Below are 22,453 nucleotides of genomic sequence, written 5' to 3'. Positions count from 1 at the left end.
CCCAAATATTGTTCGCCTGCTAGCAGTGAGGGAAGAGGAAGAGCTTGCCTTTGGCCACGCTGGGTTTGTTAACAGTGCCCGGCTGCCCGGAGATGTTAGGAAGCTGGCTCGCTCAGTCCCTCTGAAGCAGCTGGCACGGGCCAGTCCGAGGCAGGCTTTGGGGCTTGAGGCACCCTTGCTCTGGCCTCGTGTGGCCGTTCTTATAGTCTGATGTGCAGTGCTCAGTTTCATCTTAGGGTTTTCCGAACACATGTGGGCTGTGTCTAGCCTGGCAAGTTTTTCTGCAAAATCATCTGCTTTTCTGGAAAAACTTGCCAGCTGTCTACACTGGCTGCTTGAATTTCCGGAAAAGCACTGACGATCCCATGTAAGATTGTCAGAGCTTTTCCGGAAATACTATGCTGCTCCCGTTTGTGCAAAAGTCTTTTTCCGAAAGACTTTTGCCCAAAAGGGCCAGTGTAGACAGCATAGTAGTGCTTTCTGCAAAAAAGCCCCGATTGCCGAAATGGCGATCGGGGCTTTTTTGCGGAAAACCGCGTCTAAATTGGCCACGAACGCTTTTCCGCAAAAAGTGCTTTTGCGGAAAAGCATCCTGCCAATCTAGACGCGCTTTTCTGAAAATGCTTTTAACGGAAAACTTACGAGGAGTAAGGGCAGTCCAAGGAAGAGTGTTCTCCCTTTGACTCCCTGCCGTGAAGACCACACCAAAAGTCGAGGTAAGATACTTCGACTTCTGCTGTGCAATTAATGTAGCTGAAGTTACATATCTTACTTCAACTTTGTCCGCTAGTGTAGACATACCCTATACAGAGCAGCTGCACAAAACACCATCATTGAAATCCCATGTAAAACCATGTTTTACAGACTTAAGTGGCCTTGTGCTGACTCTCTGCACCAAGGCAATTGTCACCCTAAAAGAACAAAACACAAACAGAATCCTCGTTTTTAATAGTTATAAACTAGAGATGGAAATATTTGATTGTAACTCACTAAAATACCAGTGCAAAATGTGAGCAACATTTTTAAAGACAAGCTAGTGCAGTACCAGTTAGAGAAAGCAGAATGCATACCTCATTGTGCATGTACAATTCTAAGTTTTGTAACTGAAAAACTAGCACTTTTCTAATATTTCAGAAGAACGAAGAAAAAGATCATTAGGGTCTCACTGTAAAGAGCATGTCTCTTCCCTAGTCTTTTACAAGCTTCGGCAACCTAAAAAAAAATCTCACTCAACCAAGAAGTAAAAATTGCATGAATAGGGTTCCTTCATATCCTTTTTCACTACAACTATCTAATGCTTCATCCAACCTAACCTTAGATTACTGCTCGGTTTCATTTTCCCACTCGAATATGGAATAGATTTCAACAATGTTTAATTTTCAGAGTTTTATATTAAAGCACTCTCCTAAGGTAGATTTTGCTAATAAAGTGGCTTGGGGTACAGATTTCATGGTACCCAGCACTAGTAGAGGACACATGCTAATTAGTGGTTCCACTTCTTCGTTGTATAAATATTCTGCACGGATATACGGTGTGGGCAGACACGCAGCTGAGATGCAGGATTTAGGAATTCTTATTGACAGGAAACAGTGAAATTGCTTTAATGATTCTTTAGAGCTCATGTGATGTGAGGGAAACATGTTACCCGAGTTTGCTGGGTGAGGTGTCAGAAAGAGCCAGCATGCCTGTGGGCTCCAGAGGCACCATGTGCGGAGCGGGCAGGTGGGTGGTTGGCTAGGACCCTAGGTGGGTTCACTCGCAGGATGGTGCTTTGAGATCTTGGCTTTGCACTACCACAAAGGGTAGACTGTAGGAGGCTAGAGAAGAGCGGTAAAACCCAGTTGGGCTTTCGGAGGAACTGAATGGACAAGGACGGGCCAAAGATTTATACGTAGCTAGAACTGGATGAAGCTGAGGGAAAGAACAGTTCGGGGACCAGCCATTTTCCTAACAGACAATAGGGCTTCCGTTTGCAAACGGGTGACGTCCGTCAGTGACTTGCTTAGGGCTGGATGGAATGGGAGCTTGGGGCACGCGTTGTGCGGGACAATCCTCCAGCGTCTCCCAGGACAGGCGCCACGTGGGACCGGTCGCATGGCACGTGGCTGCACGGGCGCTGAAGCGAGCATCTCACCCAGGCTTGCAGAGCTCACGCGAGTGCTCCGAAAACAGTGGTACACACAGTGCTTGGAAGCTGCCACTCACAATGACACTCGGGCTCGGAAGCCTAAGGAGGTTGGGGGTCGGCGTCCATTGACCTGGCCGGAGAGACTCGCTCCAAAATGCCGTGTAGACGTGCCCTTTGGCGCCTGGAAATTTGTGTCTCAGAAGAGTTAAAAGTTCTTTTCCCTCCAGCTTTGAATTCGGAGACCCCACAAAGTCAAGCGAGGCAGTAGGTGCAGCTCAGTTGCTGTCACTTCCGGCCCTCCAAAAACCTTGTCAGTGAGATGCCTGGCGCTGACAAACTTGGCACTGAGATGCCTGGCCATGATAAACACCAGTCTCCAGCACTTCTCCTTTTATCACCCCTGGATTTCTGTTTTCTCTCATAGGCCTTCTGGGTTTCCATCAGCTCTCTCTGCTCGGCCTCCCCTCCTCTTCGTGTGCTTCCATCTCTCTCACAGCCCGCGGCCTTTGCTTTCAGAAGCTTCTCGGCCTTTTCAGACATCTCATTCACGTAGAACGGTCGGTCTTTGTTCTCCCGCTCCATCTCGGCGATCTTACCCAGCAGCTCCTCCGCCTGGGCAGCCCGAGCCTCCTTTGGAGCCTTGTTGTTGAACGCGCAGTAGCGGCCGCCGCACTCTCGGATTAGGTGCAGAAGCTGCTCGTTATCCCGGTGGGAGAGATACTCCTCCAGCGTCCCGCGGCGCAGGTCCTCTCTGCGGGTGAATACGACCATCGTGTACTTCATGGCCTCCCAGCCAAACAGCTCTTGCACTCTCCTCACTGCGCGCTGGTCTTCCGCCGTGTAGCGGCCCAGCTGGGTCACCAGCACCAGCGCGTGGGGGCCTGGGGCGGAGAGCTCCCTACAGCGACGCATCTCCCGGGGGACTCGATCATCAGAGACATGGGTGTCAAAAATAGCAGGGGTGTCGATAACCAAAACCTTCCTTCCTCGCCAGGTCCTGCTGCCTCGGCTGCAGCTCTGCGTGACAGGTGTCGCCTGGAGTACAGACGGAAACGTCTCCTCGCCCAGGAGGGTGTTTCCTGTGGCGCTTTTCCCGCCTCCCGTCTTACCCACGAGGACGATCCTCAGCTCTGGTTTCCCTGTGAGGCAGCTGCTGGTCCCCGGCCCTGCTGGGAGCAAATGTGACCGATTCAGAACATCCCTGGCCAGACCCCAAAGAGGTGGCCCTGTGCTCACATGGGCCTTGCTGCTTTCACTGGCAGCGGCAGGGCAAGGCGGTTACTGAGCTAGTCCTTAAACACTGGAGCTCTTGGCTCCGTCTGAGTCAGGCTGGGCATGAAGGGAGCTTATGTCTCGGCCTAGGGAACCTGTCCACGATACGGCACATTTAACCACTTGCTGGGACGGCCCTAGGAGTGTGGGACTAGAGAGTTCTGCAGTTCAGAGAATCATGGAACACGAGGACTGGCAGGGAGCTTGTGAGGCCGAGTCCCGTCCCCGGCCCTCGCGGCAGGAGCCAGCACCGATTAGCCCACCCCTGACAGGGTCTGTCCGACCTGCTCTTCAATATCTCCAGGGATGGGGATTCCACAACCCCCCTGGGCAATTCAGTCCAGTGTTTGACCACCCTGACAGGCAGGAAGTTTTTCCTAATGTCCAACCTAAACCTCCCTGGCTGCAGTTTAAGCCCATTGCTTCTTGTTCTATCCTCAGAGGCCAAGGGGAACTATTTTTCTTCCTCCTCCCTGTGACACCCTTTTAGATACTTGAAAACCGCTCTCATGTCCCCTCAGTCTTCTCCTTTCCAAACTAAACACGCCCAATTCTTTCGGTTTTCCCTCATAGCTCATGTTCTCCAGACCTTTCATCATTTCTGTTTCCCTTCTCTGGATCCTCTCCAATTTCTCCACATCGTTCCTGAAATCTGGTGCCCAGAACTGGACACAATCCTCTGACTGAGGCCTAATCAGCGCAGAGCAGAGCAGAAGAATGACTCCTTGGGTACGTCTAGACGACAGGCTTTTGTCAACAGAGGCTTTGTCAACAGATATTGTCAACAAAGCTTCTGTCGACAAAGAGCGTCTAGACTGCAGCCAGTTCTGTCGACAAAGCAAGCCGCTTTGTCGACATGAGAGTGTAGACGCAAAGGACAGTGTAGATGCAATAATGCCTTCTGTCCACAGAACTCTCTCGACAAAAGGTGTTATTCCTTGTAGAATGAGGTTTACGTTATGTCGACAGAACTCGGCGGTAGTGTAGACACATAGACCTGTGTCTACACTACCGCCGAGTTCTGTCGACATAACGTAAATCTCATTCTACAAGGAATAACACCTTTTGATGACACAACCCTGTAGTCTAGACACACCCCTTGGCTACGTCTAGACTGGCAGGATTTTCCAGAAATGCTTTTAACGGAAAAGTTTTCCGTTAAAAGCATTCTCGGAAAAGAGTGTCTAGATTGGCAGGACGCTTTGCCGCAAAAGCACTTTTTGCGGAAAAGCGTCCGTGGCCAATCTAGACGCGCTTTTCCGCAAAAAAGCCCGGGTTGCCATTTTTGCAATCAGGGCTTTTTTGTGGAAAACAAATCTGTGCTGTCTACACTGGCCCTTTTGCGCAAAAGTTTTTCGGAAAAAGACTTTTGCCAGAATGGGAGCAGCACAGTATTTCCGGAAAAGCTCTGACAATCTTACATGAGATCGTCAGTGTTTTTGCAGAAATTCAAGTGGCCAGTGTAGACAGCTGGCAAGTTTTTCCGCAAAAGCGGCTGATTTTCCGGAAAAAGTGGCCAGTCTAGACACAGCCCTCGTGTCTTGCTCAGGATTGAGCCTGCTAGCGGAGCTGTGTTGGGCCCAAGACTGAGAGCACATCAGGGCTGGGATTTCTTGGAAGAGCCGCGGCGTTGCCTTGGATTTGAGGAGGGGGCGAGGTCTTCCCCAGAATGTGATCAAGGTAATTTCAGCCAGACTGCAGGGGAAGTGATGATCCCGTCGGGGTCGTATGACCCACCCGTTTGTTAAAAGTTAGTTCTAAAAGGCAGGTCACAATGCACTTGGGAGCAGTCCGGGAGCTCTCCAGGGAGAGTCGTTTCTCCTGGCCTCTGGACTCCCCGTCCCTGACGGCTCGGTGTCCAAAGCAAATCTCCGGGTGGGCCTAACCCCATGGCTCAGGTCTGCGTGTGCTCACAGCTAGTGCCCAGCAGGGCTGGACCAGAGCGTGCTGGCTGGCGTTTCTGACGGAATGGAGTTCCCGCCGATCCCGGCCAGACCCTGCCTGGCGACACAACGTGCCATTGACAGCCCCGGGGCCGGTGCGGCTCAGGCTGGAGGAGCGCGGGATCGGGGCGTTTGGGCTGATTTAAATGGGGACTGGAGTGCCTGGCCTGGGGCAGGGAGCGAAGGTGCAGCCCCAGGATGGAGCAGCAGGGGGTGCTGACAGCCCGGCCAGTGGTCCATGAGCAGGTCTCTGAGGCCGGTGGGCGTGTCACTTTCCCCCATGCCCAGCGTGGGGAGGGGAGGGTCCGAAGGAGCCGGCTCCCTTTCGGACAGAGGGCCAGCAGCACCACGGGCAGGCGCATCCGGCTCCCACCTCAGCACAGCTAACCCAGCCGGTCCCAGGAACTCTCTCTAGGGGCCCCTCCGAGCGTCCAGGCACCCGCAGGGGCTGGCCCCATAACGCCGTAAGGGGGAGGCGCTAGCGCAGCCTCCCTAACCCGAGACCCGCTGGCTGCCCGGTGCGCTGGACTCCCCCCGGCCGGGGGTCAGGACAGGCCCTGGAGCGGAGACAGCGGCTGTCAGTGACCTCCTCCCCGCCCAGGGCCGGGCTGCGGGCTGGGGGTCACTGAGTCCACCACACGCGGCCTGCAGGCTCAGCGCTGGGAGCCCCTGTACCAAGCTCAGCATCACCCCCCCCCACATTCTCCCCGGGTACCAGGGCGGGGCGGGGCAGGAACAGGAGGAGGTGGGGAGGGGGATGCACACGAGGGAGGAGCCAGAGCAGAAAAGCAGAGGGCAGGGGCAGGCTGGTAACCGGTGTGGGGGGGTCACAGGAACGGGGAGAGGAGGGACTGGGGGCAGAGGGGGAGCACAGGGCTGAGAGGAGCTGCCTGGCTCCATGCCCACCCCCAGGGCAGACGAAGGCCCGGTCATTGCTCAGGGGTGGGGAGAGCTGAGTGAGCGACTCGGATCTGGGCACAGGATCCAGGGCTGTCCAGCAAAGAGAGGGGCAGAGGGGCGGGAAGACGAGCGTTAGACAGGGGAGGGAAAGCACCGAATTAAGCCGGGGAGAGTCCAGTGCAGTTACAGAAGCAGATGGAGAGTTGGGAGCAAAGCTCGGGGCTCTGTGCTACAGCAGGGAGCCGGCAGGGCAGGAAGGGAGCGTGCAACGAAACCTCGTTTGCTATTTCCTAGGGGATTTACCTGTCTCGCTGGCTGGCGCCTCTTCCTCTTGGGCCCCTTCCTTTGCCTCCCCTTGCTGGTCATCTTCCTCTTCCCCGCCCTGCTTCCTGCTGCCGTCTGCCCCGGGAGCCGTGCCCGGACTGTCAGGGGCCTTGCTGCGCCGCACCGTCTCCACTACCTGAGCCATCAGCAGTTCTGCCTGGGCAGCTCGCTCCTGCCCTGCCGCTTCCGTGTCGAGAGCGCAACGTCGGCCTTGCCACCGTCCGGGCACGTCCCCCGCGGGCGAGAGCCACTGCTCCAGGGCCCCGCTCGGCAGCTCTTCTCTCCGGGCGAACAAGACAATCGTGTTCTTCGGGGCCTCCGGGCCACACGTCTCCTGGGCTCTGCTCGGTGCTGGCTGGTCTCCGTCCGTGTGCCGGCGCAGCAGGGTCACCAGCACCAGCGCGTGGGGGCCCGGCAACGACAGCTCCCTCCGGCCCCCGAGCTCACCGCGGGCGTCTTCGCCGGAGCGCTCAGTGTCAGAGGGCGCGGGCGTGCTGGTGGTCGCGCCCTCCCCTCCATTCCAGGTCCTGCCGCCGTCGCTGCAGGCCTCCGTGGCCCCGCGGACGGACTCCCATTTCTCCTGCCCAAGGGTGCTGCTTCCTGGGGCACTTTTCCCAGCTCCCATCTCACCCACAGGTTCTGACTGCCCAGGGAGGCGGCTGCCGTTGCCCGGCCCTGTCGGGAACAAGGGCGACAGAGTCAGAGCCTCAGCACCCAGGACCCAAGAGGCGGGTGAGACCAATGCTCCGGGGCTCTCCCGCGCCCTCCGTGAGCACAGAGAGGCTAGGGAGCGTGACGAGAGGGCTCTTGATCTGGCTCAGCGCCTTCCGGAGCAGCTCCGACCGCTGGCGCATTTGCTTTGTGAGAGAAGGGAAACGGGCCACCAGGGAACGGTTCGGTTCAATGCTCCAGGGTCCCTGGTGCGGACGGGGCGAGCAAATGCGTGTGCAGGAGGGGCTCCTAACTGAAGCACCGTGGTTAGGAAAAGCCGCATCGCTGGTGCCAACGCTGCTCCCGTCTACGGCTGCGCTGGTATCCAGAGGGACTGGCAGCCACTGTGGCCTGCGTGTCCCACTCCCAGAAAGCCAGGCTGGGGGGACCAGCCAACGTGCAAGGTCCTGCTGGTGGAACGGCTCCGCGCTGGAGGGGCTAGTCGCAGTGCGGGCGAGGATGGCCGGCCCGCCGCGCGCTCACAATCCGTAATGAGGGCGGGAGACGGCGAGGATGGAAAAGCCGCCCATCCATTCTGCATTGAGCGTCAGCTCCACTGGGGCCCTAACGAGGACCAGACAACGGGGAGCGGCTGGCAGCTCCCCTGCTCTGTGCCCAGCTGACGCTCTGAGTCTGTCACTGTCGGGCGTGTTTCCCGAGCCGTTAATCACTCTCATGGCTCTTCTTTGAACCCTCGTCCGTTTGCCACCCTCCTTCCTGAATCGGGGCCCGGAGCAGGGCCCAGCGCTGCAGCGTGGACAGGGACATTTCGAGGCCCGTCAGCCAGCCAGCGTTTAGCCCTCGCGCCGGGTGCCGTGCTCCGTTTGTGGTGTTCTGGGGAGCTGTGGCAGCGCAGACGGCCTCCGAGCGCTCAGAGCCGGTGGGATTACGCTGAGCTAGTAGCTGACCGCCTGCACCCGGAGAGTTTGATCTCCCGTAGAGAGCAACAGCAGAGACTCTGTAGAGTCCTATCCACCTCCTCTGGGCTGATAGGCAACAGAAAGTCCGGCAGAGAAAGCCTGATGGGACCGGATCTCTGCTGAGCCACTCGGGACGCAGGCGGCAGATATTCCTCGCTGTCCTCCAAGCAGAGGAATCAGCTGACTGTCTAGACGAGGAATGGGGAGCTGCCAACGGTAATGAGCCCTCAGCCTTCTGTTCGGTAACGAGACCGACATGTTTAGCGAAGGACACAGAGGAGCTCACGCACACACTCACGCACACGCACATGCACACGCTCAGGCTCATGCACACGCACACGCACATGCTCACGCACACGCACACACTCAGGCTCACGCACACGCTCACGCACACACACATGCTCACGCTCACGCACACGCTCAGGCTCAGGCTCAGGCTCAGGCTCACGCTCACGCACACGCACACGCACACGCTCAGGCTCAGGCACACGCTCACGCTCATGCACACGCACACGCTCACGCACACGCACACGCTCAGGCTCACGCACACGCTCACGCACACGCTCAGGCTCACGCTCACGCACACGCACACAGGCCCACTACATTGTAGGGTTACTAACTGGGGACATCTCTTTGCAAGAACCTCAGGGGGGAGGAATGAGTTTATGGGGGCGTGTAAATATCCCGAAACTGTCCATCGTACCGTGCAGGGGGAGGCACCAGTCGCAGGGCTGGTGGCAGGCGGCATGGGCAGGAACACTGGCACGGCTGCGACGGGCCAGCTTTGTTTCCCGTTTCGATCTTGCGTCATTTCTTGCTGTTTGCTTTGCAGGGGTCCCGAAGGAGAAGAGCTTCGGGGAGGGAGCCAAGGGAATGAGTCTTGGGAGAGGAAACTAGACCCTGACGGCAGCAGCCCAGGTTCCTAGCAGCCGGCCCCAGACACCGGAGCAGCAGGAGACACAGGGGCGCTGGGACACTGCGCTCAGAAGCGGGTGGATGGGAGCAGGTTCAGGGCCGAAAGGGGGGCGGGTCAGAAATTCAAGCGGAAGAGGACAAAGCCGGGTAGCAGAGGGCAGCCAGGGGAGGGAGGCAGGGCGATGAGATTGTCTTTGGAGCCGCCAGCGCTGGGGCAGGTCAGCAGCCCTCCTGCTCGGGCTGGAAGCGGCCAGCAGAGCCCACGGCGCGCCGAGCTCTCTGTGGCCCTTGGCGCAGGGCGAGGCCACTGGGAATTGCTTTTCCCCTCCCTCCCCCTGAGCTGGAGCCTGCGCCTCCTCCTCTGGCTGGGGGGTCATGCCCTGGCCCTGCCCTGGCTGGTTGCTGTCTCTGGTCGAGCGAAGTCCCGTCTGACGGGGCTGGTCTCTGAGGTTCGAGCCGTCCTCGACTCTGCTTTGCCCTGCCGTGGCCAGAGGGCCCGGGGCGCGCCGAAAGGCTCCCCGCGATTGAGTTCAGTGGCCGATGGGTCAGGGCCATAGCTCAGCAAGTGCCCCCCACCCCGCCTGGCTACTCCACGGTGCCAGAGCTTCCCCTGGACTCGGCGAGGAGATTTACCCTGCGGCTGGCCGGGCGTGGCGGGGAGCGACTCCCTGGAAGACATTGTATCCGGCCGCGTGGCCAGCCCCCGGCGCGCCCCACGATCTCCCTGGGTTCCTGAGGAAAGAACGAGGAGAACGGCGTTACACGCAGCCCTGGCAACGGCCTGGCCAGAGCAGCGTGGGGTTAGTCGGGGGGTAAGGGGATGGGTGTGGGGGGAAGAGTCGGGGGGTAAGTGGGTGGCTGTGGGGAGAGAGGTTGGAGGGGTAAGGGGATGAGAGTGAGGGGAGGAGTCGGGGGAAGGGGATGGGTGTGGGGGAGGAGTCGGGGGAAGGGGATGGGTGTGGGGGGAGGAGTCGGGGGAAGGGGATGGGTGTGGGGGAGGAGTCGGGGGAAGGGGATGGGTGTGGGGGGAGGAGTCGGGGGAAGGGGATGGGTGTGGGGGAGGAGTCGGGGGAAGGGGGTGGCTGTGGGGGGAGGAGTCGGGGGAAGGGGGTGGCTGTGGGGGGAGGAGTCGGTTCCCCCACCCAGCTTTGGCAGGTGGAGAATGGGTGGGGGTGGGGGCTCTGGGAGCTGCACCAGAGCCCCTTGCAGCTGGCAGCCCATCGGCCCCCCCGGACGGACTCGGCTGTCGGTGTCTTGTCTGAACGGCCGATTGGTCTCGGCACAGCCAAACCCGCCTGATCCCAGCCCCACTCATGGTACAACCCTAAGGGAGTATCTTGCAAATGAGCGGGCGTTTATTAACCCCCACATACGTACACGCACACACGCGTGCACACACGCACAAACACACGCATGCACTCCAAAACAACTAGCACACCCCATAATCACAGCCTGCATGTTTCCATCTTTGGAACGTGGAATCCCTAGGAGCGTGTAACACACGCATGCACACTGCGCACATACACATGCATGCACACTGTGCGCGCGCGCACACACACACACACATACTGTGCACACACGCACACACATGCTTGCACACTGCGTGCACACATGCATGCACACACGCATGCGCACACACACATGCACAGTGTGCACGCACACACACGCACATGCACACTTTGCACGCACACACACACGCATGCACACTGCGCGCACACACATGCATGCACACTGTGCGCGCGCACAGACACACACGCACACTGTGCACACACACACACGCATGCACACACACATGCACACACACGCATGCACACTGCGCGCACACACACGCACACACACACACATGCACACTGCGCGCGCGCACACACACACACACACACACACACACACACACACACACAGTGAGACATCAGCCTGTAGCATTTCTCCTGTCTGCAACCGGGAACATTTCCGTGATTCATTCTCGTTTGCACAATTCCTGATTCAGACACACGAGCAAAGCTGAAATCCCTTGAGCCAGCAATACCTCAGGGCTGCCGCCTCGGTTTGGAACAAGCGAGAGCTTTTCCTGTCGCCTCCGCAGCTCTGCCCAGCTCCTGGGGCATCTTCCCGGGCTCCTGGAGGGCGGGCGGCGCAGGGACCCATTTATAGGCGGTGTCTGGCGTGTTCCGGGTTTACTCCGAATCGGGTCACCGCGCGTGCAGGACGACAAACCTGTTCTGCCTCATTTTGCGGCTCTGCTGCTGAGCAGGGTGGGGGAAGGAGTGGCGACGGCTCACTCTGAAATGACCCAGAACCAGAGAAGTGCTTACAACTGGGAAACGGGAGCGCTGGGGTCCCTGGCTCCCTGCGGCCAGCTCGCCCCGCGGGCCACATGCCACCTGGAGAAGGGCTGGGGCCATCGCTGGCAGCCTTTGTTCGAAAGACTGTTCTGCAAGCAGGGACAATAGAAAACAGCCGCACCAACCTGCCCAGGGTCCTTGTGTCCGTCCTCCCCCCCTGGCATTTCTCGCTTGCCGCCCCTCGCGCCCCGGCAGCCTCGCCTTGCTCGCGGGGTGTTTGTCTCCCCCGTTTCGCTCTCACTCTTCATTTCTTCACGTCCTTTGTCGCTGGCCACTTGACCCTCTTCTCGCTCTTTCCTTGCAGCCCTGTGGAACTGGAGCCACCAAGCCCCCTGACACGGGAGAGCCCTCTGCTTCGCTGCCTGGCGCGTCGGGAGGCTTTTCGCTCAGGCTGGAGAAGCTCGTGGCTTTAGCCCGCAAGGTTGCAGGTTCTGTTCCTCCTGCTCATGAACCGGGTCTGTGGACTTTACAAGGAGGGGCTCTTCCTGCAAGGTCCCACCAATGCTTGCCCCCATCACAGGCCCGATGGCAGCCCTAGAGGTCAGAGCATTGGCCTGGCAGACCAAGTTTCTTGAGTCTGGCCCACTCCCTAAACTAGCCCCTCCCCGCCATGATGAAAACCCAGTTTCCCTTCTGTCCATTCAGATGGGCCAAAGATTTTGCGTTGCAGAGAACCGTTTATTGCGGAGCCGGGTGGACCGGCCCTTCCCCTTCCCAGCTCAGTGCGCTTCTCTGCTTGTGCTGCTGCAGCAATTTATTACATTTCAGAAAGATGCACAAGCCCAGAGGTGCCGGGCTCTGAGCTGCCAGACCCAGAGGTGCCGGGCTCTGAGCTGCCAGACCCAGAGGTGCCGGGCTCTGAGCTGCCAGGCCCAGAGGTGCCGGGCTCTGAGCTGTCAGACCCAGAGGTGCCGGGCTCTGAGCTGCCAGACCCAGAGGTGCCGGGCTCTGAGCTGTCAGACCCAGAGGTGCCGGGCTCTGAGCTGTCAGGCCCAGAGGTGCCGGGCTCTGAGCTGCCAGACCCAGAGGTGCCGGGCTCTGAGCTGCCAGGCCCAGAGGTGCCGGGCTCTGAGCTGTCAGGCCCAGAGGTGCCGGGCTCTGAGCTGTCAGGCCCAGAGGTGCCGGGCTCTGAGCTGCCAGGCCCAAAGGTGCCGGGCTCTGAGCTGCCAGACCCAGAGGTGCCGGGCTCTGAGCTGTCAGGCCCAGAGGTGCCGGGCTCTGAGCTGCCAGACCCAGAGGTGCCGGGCTCTGAGCTGTCAGGCCCAGAGGTGCCGGGCTCTGAGCTGCCAGACCCAGAGGTGCCGGGCTCTGAGCTGTCAGGCCCAGAGGTGCCGGGCTCTGAGCTGCCAGGCCCAGAGGTGCCGGGCTCTGAGCTGTCAGGCCCAGAGGTGCCGGGCTCTGAGCTGCCAGGCCCAGAGGTGCCGGGCTCTGAGCTGCCAGACCCAGAGGTGCCGGGCTCTGAGCTGCCAGACCCAGAGGTGCCGGGCTCTGAGCTGCCAGACCCAGAGGTGCCGGGCTCTGAGCTGTCAGGCCCAGAGGTGCCGGGGTCTGAGCTGTCAGGCCCAGAGGTGCCGGGCTCTGAGCTGCCAGGCCGAGAGGTGCCGGGCTCTGAGCTGCCAGACCCAGAGGTGCCGGGCTCTGAGCTGCCAGACCCAGAGGTGCCGGGCTCTGAGCTGCCAGACCCAGAGGTGCCGGGCTCTGAGCTGTCAGACCCAGAGGTGCCGGGCTCTGAGCTGCCAGGCCCAGAGGTGCCGGGCTCTGAGCTGCCAGGCCCAGAGGTGCCGGGCTCTGAGCTGCCAGACCCAGAGGTGCCGGGCTCTGAGCTGCCAGACCCAGAGGTGCCGGGCTCTGAGCTGTCAGACCCAGAGGTTCCGGGCTCTGACCTGTCAGGCCCAGAGGTGCCGGGCTCTGAGCTGTCAGGCCCAGAGGTGCCGGGCTCTGAGCTGCCAGGCCCAGAGGTGCCGGGGTCTGAGCTGTCAGACCCAGAGGTGCCGGGCTCTGAGCTGCCAGACCCAGAGGTGCCGGGGTCTGAGCTGCCAGACCCAGAGGTGTCGGGCTCTGAGCTGTCAGGCCCAGAGGTGCAGGGCTCTGAGCTGTCAGGCCCAGAGGTGCCGGGCTCTGAGCTGCCAGGCCCAAAGGTGCCGGGCTCTGAGCTGCCAGACCCAGAGGTGCCGGGCTCTGAGCTGTCAGGCCCAGAGGTGCCGGGCTCTGAGCTGCCAGGCCCAGAGGTGCCGGGCTCTGAGCTGCCAGACCCAGAGGTGCCGGGCTCTGAGCTGTCAGGCCCAGAGGTGCCGGGCTCTGAGCTGCCAGGCCCAGAGGTGCCGGGCTCTGAATGACCAGGCCCTGAGATGCCCAGGGCACAGGCCAGCAAGCCCTGGCACAAACTAAGCACTGACATGAGCTCCAGGGGTAGCCGAGTTAGTCTGTTAGGGTACGTCTACACTAGCCCCGAGGTCTATCTAGGGAGGCTAATGAGGGCAACCTGAATTGCAAATCAAGCCCGGGATTTAAATATCCTGCCCTTGATTTGCATGTTCCTGGCCGGTCGCCATTTTAGAAATTGACTAGCCCGAAGTAACTGTCTACACGTGGCAGTGAAACAGGATTCCGGTTTAAAGCCCTAACTCGAATTAGCTGGTATTCCTCCTGCAATGAGGTTTACCAGCTAATTCAAATTAGGGGCTTTAAATCGGAATCCTTCTTCACTGCCGCGTGTAGACGGGGGCAGTTACTTCAGGCTTGTCAATTTCTAAAATGGTGACTGGCCGGGCACATGCAAATCAAGGGCAGGATATTTAAATCCCGGGCTAGATTTGCAATTCCGGTTGCCCTCATTAGCTTCCCTAGATAGACCTAGGGGGCTAGTGTAGACGTACCCTAACAGAAAAAATCAAAGCAAATGGTCTGGTAGCACTTTATAGAGCAGACTAACAAAACAAATCCACAGGGGAAGCTTGGAATTACAATACATATGCAAATGCAATTCAATTACTAATGGACTTAATGGAGATATGGGGTGGTGGGCCCTTTATCACTGAAGGTGCTAACAGCTCTCTGAATGGTTCCTTCCTGCTCAGCAAGCTAGCCACTGACTGGGATCGTTGTCTACTCAGGTTTAGCATCTCCTGATACTTTAGGTTTAGAGGGAGGGGGAGGGGCGACAGAGCATCTTTCTCCCCCCCCCCCCTTCCCTTCTCCTATTTATTTCGAGTTCTCTTATCCCTAGTCATAACGCCGGGCATCGGGAGAAGTGGCTGTGCGCATAAAAGCTCCTGATCCCGTCTCCATGTTTTGTTCGTCTAGCAAGTGCTACCAGACCATTTGCTTGCTGTTTTTTTAAGCACTGACACAAATTCAGTTCTGACACCTGGAGCGCTTCAGAGCGAGCCAGCTGGCCAGCCAGCCCCCCGATGAATCCTGCTTCTCCCCTCCCACCCCTGCTCAGCAGCAGAGCCGCAAAATGAGGCTGAACAGGTTTGTCGTCCTGCACGCGCGGTGACCCGATTCGGAGTAAACCCGGAACACGCCAGACACCGCCTATAAATGGGTCCCTGAGCCGCCCGCCCTCCAGGAGCCCGGGAAGATGCCCCAGGAGCTGGGCAGAGCTGCGGAGGCGACAGGAAAAGCTCTCGCTTGTTCCAAACCGAGGCGGCAGCCCTGAGGTATTGCTGGCTCAAGGGATTTCAGCTTTGCTCGTGTGTCTGAATCAGGAATTGTGCAAACGAGAATGAATCACGGAAATGTTCCCGGCTGCAGACAGGAGAAATGCTACCGGCTGATGTCTCACTTTGTGTGCACGCGCGTGTGTGTTAATGTGTGTGTGTGCGCGTGTTCATGTGTGCGCGTGTGCGTGTGTGTTCGTGTGTGTGTGTGTGTGCGTGTGCGTGTGTGTTCGTGTGTGCGTGTGCGTGCGTGTTCGTGTGTGTGCGCGCGCGTGTTCGTGTGTGTGTGTGCGCACGCGCGTGTGTTCGTGTGCGTGTGCGTGTGCGTGCGTGTGTTTGTGTGTGTGTTCGTGTGTGTGTGCGTGTGCGTGCGTGTGTGTGCATGTGTGTGTGCGCGCGTGTGTTCGTGTGTGTGTGCATGCACACAAGTGCGCTAAGTATATAGGAGCTTCTGGGGATTCCAGATTCCAAGAGCTGGAAACTCGCAGGCGGGGGGTATGTGGAGCATTAGCTGACTTTAGTGGTGGAGGGGGTGGTAATAAAATCGCGCTCATTTGCAGGGTAGTCCCTGACTTTAATACTGTCAGTATCACAGGCGGGCGATGCTCTCAACCCTACGAGCTGGGATCACGCCTTCGAGCTTCCAGTTCTCTTCCTGCTCTGACAGCTGGCGAAACGCTTCGGTCTGGCTCAAACCCTCTGTGCACGTGTCCCTTTTCCTGGCTAGAGACTCGCTCACAAACCAGTCCCAGCGGCCGCAAAGGTCCTGCTCTCCTGGCGGAAGCTCAGAACAAGCTCTCTGCCCGCTGGACATTTGCTAGCCATGTACCAGGCGTCCAGTGACTGTTCACTGGTGTTCACATTCATTCGGCTAGTGGGGTTCACACCCCTTTTTATGAATGGCTCCGTCACTTGCGTCCTTGTGCATTTCGACTAGGTCTCAGCTGGAGTCCTGTGTCCAGTTCTGGGCACGACATTTCAAGAAAAATGTGGAGAAATTGGAGAGGGTCCAGAGAAGAGCAACAAGGATGGTGAAAGGTCGAGAGAACAGGAGCTAGGGGGGAAGACTGAAAGAATCGGGCTGGTTTAGTTTAGAGAGGGGAAGACTGAGGGGCCATGAAGCTGTTTTCAGGTATCTCAAAGGGTGTCACAGGGAGGAGGGAGAAAACTTGTTCCCCTCGGCCTCTGAGGATAGAACAAGAAGCAACGGGGCTTAAACTGCAGCCAGGGAGGTTGAGGTTGGACATTAGGAAAAAGTTCCTGCCTGTCAGGGGGGTGAAACCCTGGGATAAGTTGCCGAGGGGGGTTGTGGAATCCCCATCCCTGGAGATATTGAAGAGCAGGTTGGACAGACGCCTGCCAGGGATGCACTAGCTGGTGCTTGGTTCTGCCGTGAGGGCCGGGGAGGGACTCGATGGCCCTGCGAGGTCCCAATGCTCTGTGCTTAGCTTTCCCCGAGCCAGTAACAACTGTGAGTCCCTGGAGCACTGTGTGAGTCTTACCCGGGACAGTCCCGTAGACTCCGCTCTCTTGCCACCCAAACCAACGGGACTGAAGGCGCCAATTGGAATTAAGGCCTGTCCGTCGCCAGCCCTCCTTCCCCGAGGCCCCGCACTCACTGCCACCCCTCGCCCTGCGTGTGTAGCTGAGCGCAGGGTCCTTCGGCCGGTGACCGATGGGAGTCGCACACGGACCTGTGACTCTTCCCTTACAGCCAGCCCCTCGCAGCCCTCACCCAGCGCCAGCGCCAGCCTGCTCACTGAGCAGCGTCCGTGACAGCCGACATCCTCATCTCGTAGCTCCTCAGAGAACACCGACCTCCCTGCACAGTGAGGGCCCGGGAAAAGGCAAGTGAGCCCAGTGGTTAGAGCGCTCGCCCCCGCCAGGCCCCTCAGCCATTGGGGTGAGAAATAGCGGAGGCCCCCAGCTGCAGGGCGGCGTTCCCGGTTGTGCAACATTCGCCAAGACGGGCTCCTCTCCGCCCAGAGTTAAGTGCCTAAAGTCTAGTGGGGGCAGGGCCCCTCTCCTTGGCATCTCCCCTTGGCTAGCTTAGGGGCTCCCCGCCCAGCCTGGGGGCCTGTGTGGATCCCATTCAGGTGTGAGGGGGCCGGGGCAGGGTCTATGGGGCACGGCGATTTGCCGGGGCCTACGGGTCCCCAGCCTTTGTGGAGCCAGGCCCGTGACCGCGGCCCTCTCCCTTTGTCTCCCAGCAATCCCGGGCGATCATGACTGTGAGGCTGGTCGTAAAGTCCTGGGAGGAGAAGATGTGTCTCTCCGTGGCACATGGGCCGGGCCGAGGTGAGATTCCCGTGGGCGGGACGCGGGCTCCACCGGGGCCCTCGGTCGCTCAGGGCAGGCTGGAGCCCACCCCCATCGGCTCCCAGTGGGCTGGGGCGGGCAGGAGGGGGCCCCGCGACCCCTGCAGGGCTCCCACCAGAGCGTCACCCATGAGCAGGTGCTCAGAGCCCAGCTCAGGCTGCCGGGTCGAGCCTGGGGCGGGGGGGGGGGGGTTGGAGTCACTCTGCGCGCCTGTTCTGTTGCGTGGGACTCTACTGGCCTGCAGTAACCCCGTGTGTGTGCCTCAGTTTCCCTGGGCTCTGCACCAATAGCGAGATGGGGACGGGAATTTGGGTGTGTCAGCCTCCCGCACCCACACCCTGGCCCAGGCTTTCTCTGTCCTGAGCCTGAAGGGGGGTCTGAGCTGGTGACCCCTTTGGGCCGGGAAAGGGACGGGGGGAGGGGCGCCTGCAGGGCTGGGGACAGTCGCCGGTGTGGGGGAGTCTGGGCTGGCTTTGGGTGCAGGGAGGGGCCCAGGGCCCCGCTCCCCAGGCTGGGCTGCCCCTGGTCCCTGCACTGGCTGGTCTGGGCCGCGCTGGGTCCCTGGGGCCAGTGACCCTCCTGCGCCCCTGCCGGCTTGGAGCTCCCCGGCTGCGGGGGGGGCAGGGCCCAGGAACTCCCCACCCGTGGGTGATGGGAAACGGAGCCAGCGGCAGGTGATGAGCCTCCCCAGCCTGTCCCAGGAGGGAGCCCAGGCTCTGGCTCCGTCATTCCTGCCTAGGCAGGCTCACGGGGGGAGGGGGATAGGCCCCCCCGGGCCTCCTCTCCGGGAGAAGCCTGAAGAGCACAGAGCTAACCCTGCCCCCCACAGGCTCTGTGTGAGGGAAGGGCTGGAATCCGCCCCCCTGCCCTGCCCTCAGATCCCTCCTCCTGCTGCGGCTTCCCAGGCCTCTCGCAGCTCTCACCCCGCTGGGCCACCCGCTCCCCAGCCTCCTCCCTCACTTGCCCTTCTCTTCCCTAAATCCAGCCCAGCCACACTCTCCGCTAGCCCCCTGTCCTGACCGTCTTCAGATGGTGAGGCAGCTGCCCCGCCCTGCCCCGCCCTGCCCCGCCTCGCCCTGCCCTGCCCTGCCCTGCCTCGCCCCGCCCCGCCCCGCCTCGCCCAGCCCTGCCCTGCCTCGCCCTGCCCTGCCCCGCCTGCCCCGCCCAGCCCTGCCCCGCCTCGCCCTGCCCTGCCCTGCCCCGCCCCGCTCCGCCCCGCCCCGCCTATTCAGTCGGGTTCCAGAGAGCAGTTGGTCTTAAGACGCTGAAAACTGCAAGAGACTCGACATCCATGGCCCTAGGGTAGACCTTAGGGCGGAAGGTGCTCAGTGAGCCCCAATTCCCGGCTGCTAGTCCCGGGAGCATCAGTTTACCTTCGCCGGCTCTGTCGGCTTGTTGTTTGTGTCTCCTTTACTTCCCCTGCCTACTGCTTGCCAGAGGCCTTTCCAGGGCGGCCTGGGGGCTGGGGGACCCGGGACTGCCCTCTCCACCGGGTCCCAGCCCGGGGCCCTATGGGGTTCGGGTGAACACCCTCACCCGGCTGACAGGGTCCCACCCCGTAACGCGTCAGCCCATGGCCTCCAAAATGGCCCCGCCCCGGGCTGCTTCCTAGCCACCCTCTCGTTTGCCTCCTCCTCGTCCGGGGTAGGCGCTGCCCGCCTGTCCGCGCTAGTGCGGGCCGCTGCCAGCCCGTCACAGTATGGAATAAATTTTGTTCTGTTCACCAAGGCATGTGCAGATGTGCACCACCAGTACATACACACGCTGCTGGCTGTGGGTGCTCCACTAATCAGCTGAGCACCATCTGAATCTCTCCTGGGTGGCTGCCCAGGTGTTCAGCTTCCAGGGTGGGAAGAAGAAGATGCCAGCAGTGAGCTGTGATGGCAGAACACAGCATGCTAGGCCATATTTTGGGCCGGGGGGTGTTTTTTAGTAGGGGGTGAGCTAACTGTAAAGCAGGGTGGAGGGAAGGCAGGCAGGTGGAAGAGGGCAAGAGGAGCAGCTGTGAAGTGTTTTTCGGGTTAGTAAACTTTTGAAATAGTAAATCATGACAAACTGGGGAAAGTGAGAAGAATTCCTGCTCCACACACGGTTGGGGAACAATTTTTTCCATTATTCAATGAAGCGGGACTGACCGGCTGGCCTACTGTCTCTCTCTCGCTTGTTCCCAGCAGCACCAGAGCGGAAAATCATCCTGGTTGGTAAAACTGGAGTTGGGAAAAGTGCAACAGGAAACATGATTCTTGGGGCCGAAAAATTTATTTCTGACATCTCCCCCTCGTCGGTTACCAAGGAGTGCGAAAGACAGGAAGCCGTTACTCACCGGAGGAACGTGACGGTGCTTGACACCCCCGGCCTTTTTGACACTAAGAAACATAACAACGAGATCTCCAAAAAAATTGGCGAGTCTTTGAAGCTCCTCTCTCCAGGTGTCCACGCCATTGTTCATGTCATACAGCTGGGGCGCTTCACCGAAGAAGAAAAGGAAGTGGCCAGGGAGATACAAAGGCTTTTCAATTTTGAAGCAAAGAAATACATGCTCGTCCTGTTCACCCGGAAGGAAGACCTGGGGAAGAAAACCCTGGACGCGTTCTTAGAGGAGGGCGACGACGATCTAAAGAACCTGATTGAGACGTGTGGACACCGATGCCTCGCTTTCAACAACAGAGCCGAAGGAAACGAGACGTCTGAGCAGGTCTCTGAGTTGTTTGACATGATCGATCGAATGGTGCGTAAAAACGCCGAGCAGCCCTGCTACACCCTGGGAATGTTTAAGAAGGACAAGACGGGACTAAAAAAATTTTGTTCTATACTCTAATTACTGATTGTGGCCTTGTAAGGAAAGAAACGTTCCCCTTTTAGAATGGGGGCTTGGAGACTGGTCGAATTTTGTGGCTTCTACTGTCAAATCATTAGTGTCAGTGAGATTTCTAGTGTGTGTTGGCATTTCTCTTAATTGAAACTTCTGTCACCTTACAAGGGATAGTAAAACCTGCAAGAATTTTAAATCCAATTTCATTTGCCTGTTTTATTGCTTCCCTTGTAGTTGTCTCTGGGTCAGACCAGTCAGCCTCCCTTGGCTCGCTCGTGCGCGGTTCCCCTTCGCTAGCACGAGGTGTCTGGCTCCCCTCGGCCCCCGAGTTCCAGAGAACAGTTGCACTCACGGGAACACGAGTTTCCAGCCGGAACGACTTTCCGGGCGTGACACAGCCGGGGGGTGGCTGGAGATGCTGGACGGGTTTGTGGGTCCTTCCCCACATGCTGCTGCCCTGAGAAATCATTACAAAACCCAACAGCATGGGAACTGCTTGGAAGCCAGTCCAGGAGTCCACCTGCTTGGGTCACTGAGCCAGACACCGGCGGCCCTTGCATCTCTGGGCTTGCCCCTTGCTGGTGACGGGGTTTCCAGTGAAATGGGGAGTGAACTGTGGCCTGACCTTTTCCCTGCGCGGTGTCACTCTGCCGAACAAAGGTCTCTAGAACCCAAATAAGCAACCGCCAGTTTCCTGGCAACCTGAGTTCTGGCACCGCCAGCGTGGCTAGGTCGGTGTCTGTCCGGCAACCGGCCAGTGGCTGAAACGTGGGGCCTCGCTGCTCGGTCGCCGTCAGGACGAGAAATTGGTGACTTGGAGTCAGGGTATTGGGTGAGTGTTAAACCAGTTCCTTGCGCCCCAGGGGCCTCTTGGTGAAAACTGGCAGGGGGCCTGGGTGGTATGTAGGGCTAATCGGGATCCTCTGGGACAGATCTCTGCAGGTCACTGGCGAGTGGCAGGTGCAGTCTCTCTGCAGAGCTAGTAGCCTATGGACCAGGTACCGTAATCACTCTGACATTGGGCTCCCTCGCTAGACACAAGCAATCTCCACTAGAGAGAACGATCTGAAACAATAATGCTCGTTGAAAAGTCCCAGGTTTTTTTTCTCCTTAGCCTAGTGGACTTGACTGCCCCAAATGTCAAACAAACCAAACAAACCCTACACACTAACCTGTGGGGAAAGACACTTCTCTAGTCTCTCAAATGACACCCTCAGGTCTTGTCTACACTGGCACGTTTTGTTATCAACTCCTGCCTTTTGGCAACAAAACAGTGAGAGCATTTACACCGCAGTGCAACTTTTGTCAGGAAAAACATCCAGTTTTGGGTCAAAAACTAACAAGGCTGCGAGAGACTTTTGTTTTCCCCTCTCCGTTTATTGTGGACAAAGAGCCAGTGTGGACTCTGCTGTGTGTTCTGTCCAGAGAACTGGCTTCCGTCAGTATCCCACAGTGCCTGCCCTGACGCCTGTGCTCAGTGTTCTGTGATCTCTGCTGCCCTGCAGGCCTGCGTCCCTCCCCTTTCACAGCTCTGGGAAGTGTCTGACAGCCAGTGAGCTGCTGCCTTTGGGGAGCAAACAAAGAGCAAATCACTGGAGCGCTCCTGTTCTGCACTGCCAGGAACACAGTGGCGGGCAGGCTGCTGCTGCCAGGGGAGGGTGGAGAGACGCCGTGATGCTTGGACGTTCCTCAGCACAGAGAGCTCCCAGAGCTAGGAGGGAATCCCTGGAAGTGCAGGGATCCGCTCAGCCTTCCCACAACACTGCCCTGCTGGATGCTTGCCCACAATGCTTTGCTCTGTCGGTCAACAGGGGAGCGGCCATGTGGCCATGGAATGTTGACAAGGGGAGGCAGAGAAACCAATGTGACCAGTTTTTACTTTTGGCAACTTTTGCACGTTGGCAGCACTTTTGTTACCAAATCTTCCCCGTGCACAGAGGGGTCACTGGTGCTGAGAACGGGAGCATTCACATCAGAGATTACTCCCAAAAGCTCACGGCTGCACCATTCAGTATGTACCTGTGCTTTATATTGACACAAAACCCAGGTAACCTTGGAGTATTAGTATTTATTAGTATCGTCATCTCAGCAGCTTGCGGAAGTTCGGCCCCGGGGGTGTGGCAGTTGATGTCGGAGACTTGTTCTCTCTTTGACACTATCTTGCCTATTTGCACGGACTGTGCCAAGCTTCTCCGAGCAGAGGAG

At 58.8% G+C, this 22,453-nt stretch overlaps 2 protein-coding genes across 9 annotated transcripts; one reads left to right on the top strand and one right to left on the bottom strand.

Annotated features, from left to right (window-relative positions):
* Positions 1-1,275: 1,275 nt before the first annotated feature.
* LOC102451050 (GTPase IMAP family member 8-like) lies at positions 1,276-11,179 on the bottom strand. Of its 2 annotated transcripts, none has more exons than XM_089775958.1 (4): positions 11,140-11,179; positions 9,747-9,845; positions 6,547-7,242; positions 1,276-3,297 (listed from the first exon to the last, which is right to left on the bottom strand). In XM_089775958.1, exons 2-4 carry the CDS (start codon positions 9,790-9,792, stop codon positions 2,414-2,416), a joined length of 1,626 nt encoding a protein of 541 aa, XP_089632084.1. In that variant the 5' UTR covers positions 9,793-9,845; positions 11,140-11,179; the 3' UTR covers positions 1,276-2,413. The 2 variants fall into 2 exon arrangements, with proteins under 2 accessions (XP_089632084.1, XP_089632085.1); XM_089775959.1 differs by having other exon boundaries at positions 1,276-3,294.
* On the top strand, positions 9,774-20,467 carry LOC102450355 (GTPase IMAP family member 4-like). 7 transcript variants are annotated; one of them, XM_025179299.3, is made up of 4 exons: positions 9,774-9,913; positions 16,832-16,964; positions 17,328-17,415; positions 19,608-20,467. In XM_025179299.3, exons 3-4 carry the CDS (start codon positions 17,343-17,345, stop codon positions 20,252-20,254), a joined length of 720 nt encoding a protein of 239 aa, XP_025035084.2. In that variant the 5' UTR covers positions 9,774-9,913; positions 16,832-16,964; positions 17,328-17,342; the 3' UTR covers positions 20,255-20,467. The 7 variants fall into 7 exon arrangements, with proteins under 7 accessions (XP_025035084.2, XP_025035022.2, XP_006110477.2 ...); XM_025179237.3 differs by lacking the exon at positions 9,774-9,913 and adding an exon at positions 14,336-15,117; XM_025179324.3 differs by lacking the exon at positions 9,774-9,913 and adding an exon at positions 14,339-15,117 and having other exon boundaries at positions 19,611-20,466.
* The last annotated feature ends 1,986 nt before the right edge of the window (positions 20,468-22,453 follow it).

Source organism: Pelodiscus sinensis, chromosome 2, assembly GCF_052426305.1.
Source record: "Pelodiscus sinensis isolate ZL-2025 chromosome 2, ASM5242630v1, whole genome shotgun sequence".
NCBI classification, from domain to species: Eukaryota; Metazoa; Chordata; order Testudines; family Trionychidae; genus Pelodiscus; species Pelodiscus sinensis.
Note: the sequence above shows the minus strand (reverse complement) of the source record. Positions and strands in the feature narration are given on the sequence as shown.

Excerpts from the sequence above, each read along its gene's own strand:
- LOC102451050 (XM_089775958.1), bottom strand. The coding sequence starts at position 9,792 with ATGTCTTCCAGGGAGTCGCTCCCCGCCACGCCCGGCCAGCCGCAGG. Across the intron at positions 7,243-9,746 it reads CACGCCCGGCCAGCCGCAGG|GGCCGGGCAACGGCAGCCGC; the intron begins GTAAATCTCCTC and ends TGTTCCCGACAG. Across the intron at positions 3,298-6,546 it reads GGCGCCAGCCAGCGAGACAG|CAGGGCCGGGGACCAGCAGC; the intron begins GTAAATCCCCTA and ends ATTTGCTCCCAG.
- LOC102450355 (XM_025179299.3), top strand. The coding sequence starts at position 17,343 with ATGACTGTGAGGCTGGTCGTAAAGTCCTGGGAGGAGAAGATGTGTCTC. Across the intron at positions 17,416-19,607 it reads GGCACATGGGCCGGGCCGAG|CAGCACCAGAGCGGAAAATC; the intron begins GTGAGATTCCCG and ends GCTTGTTCCCAG.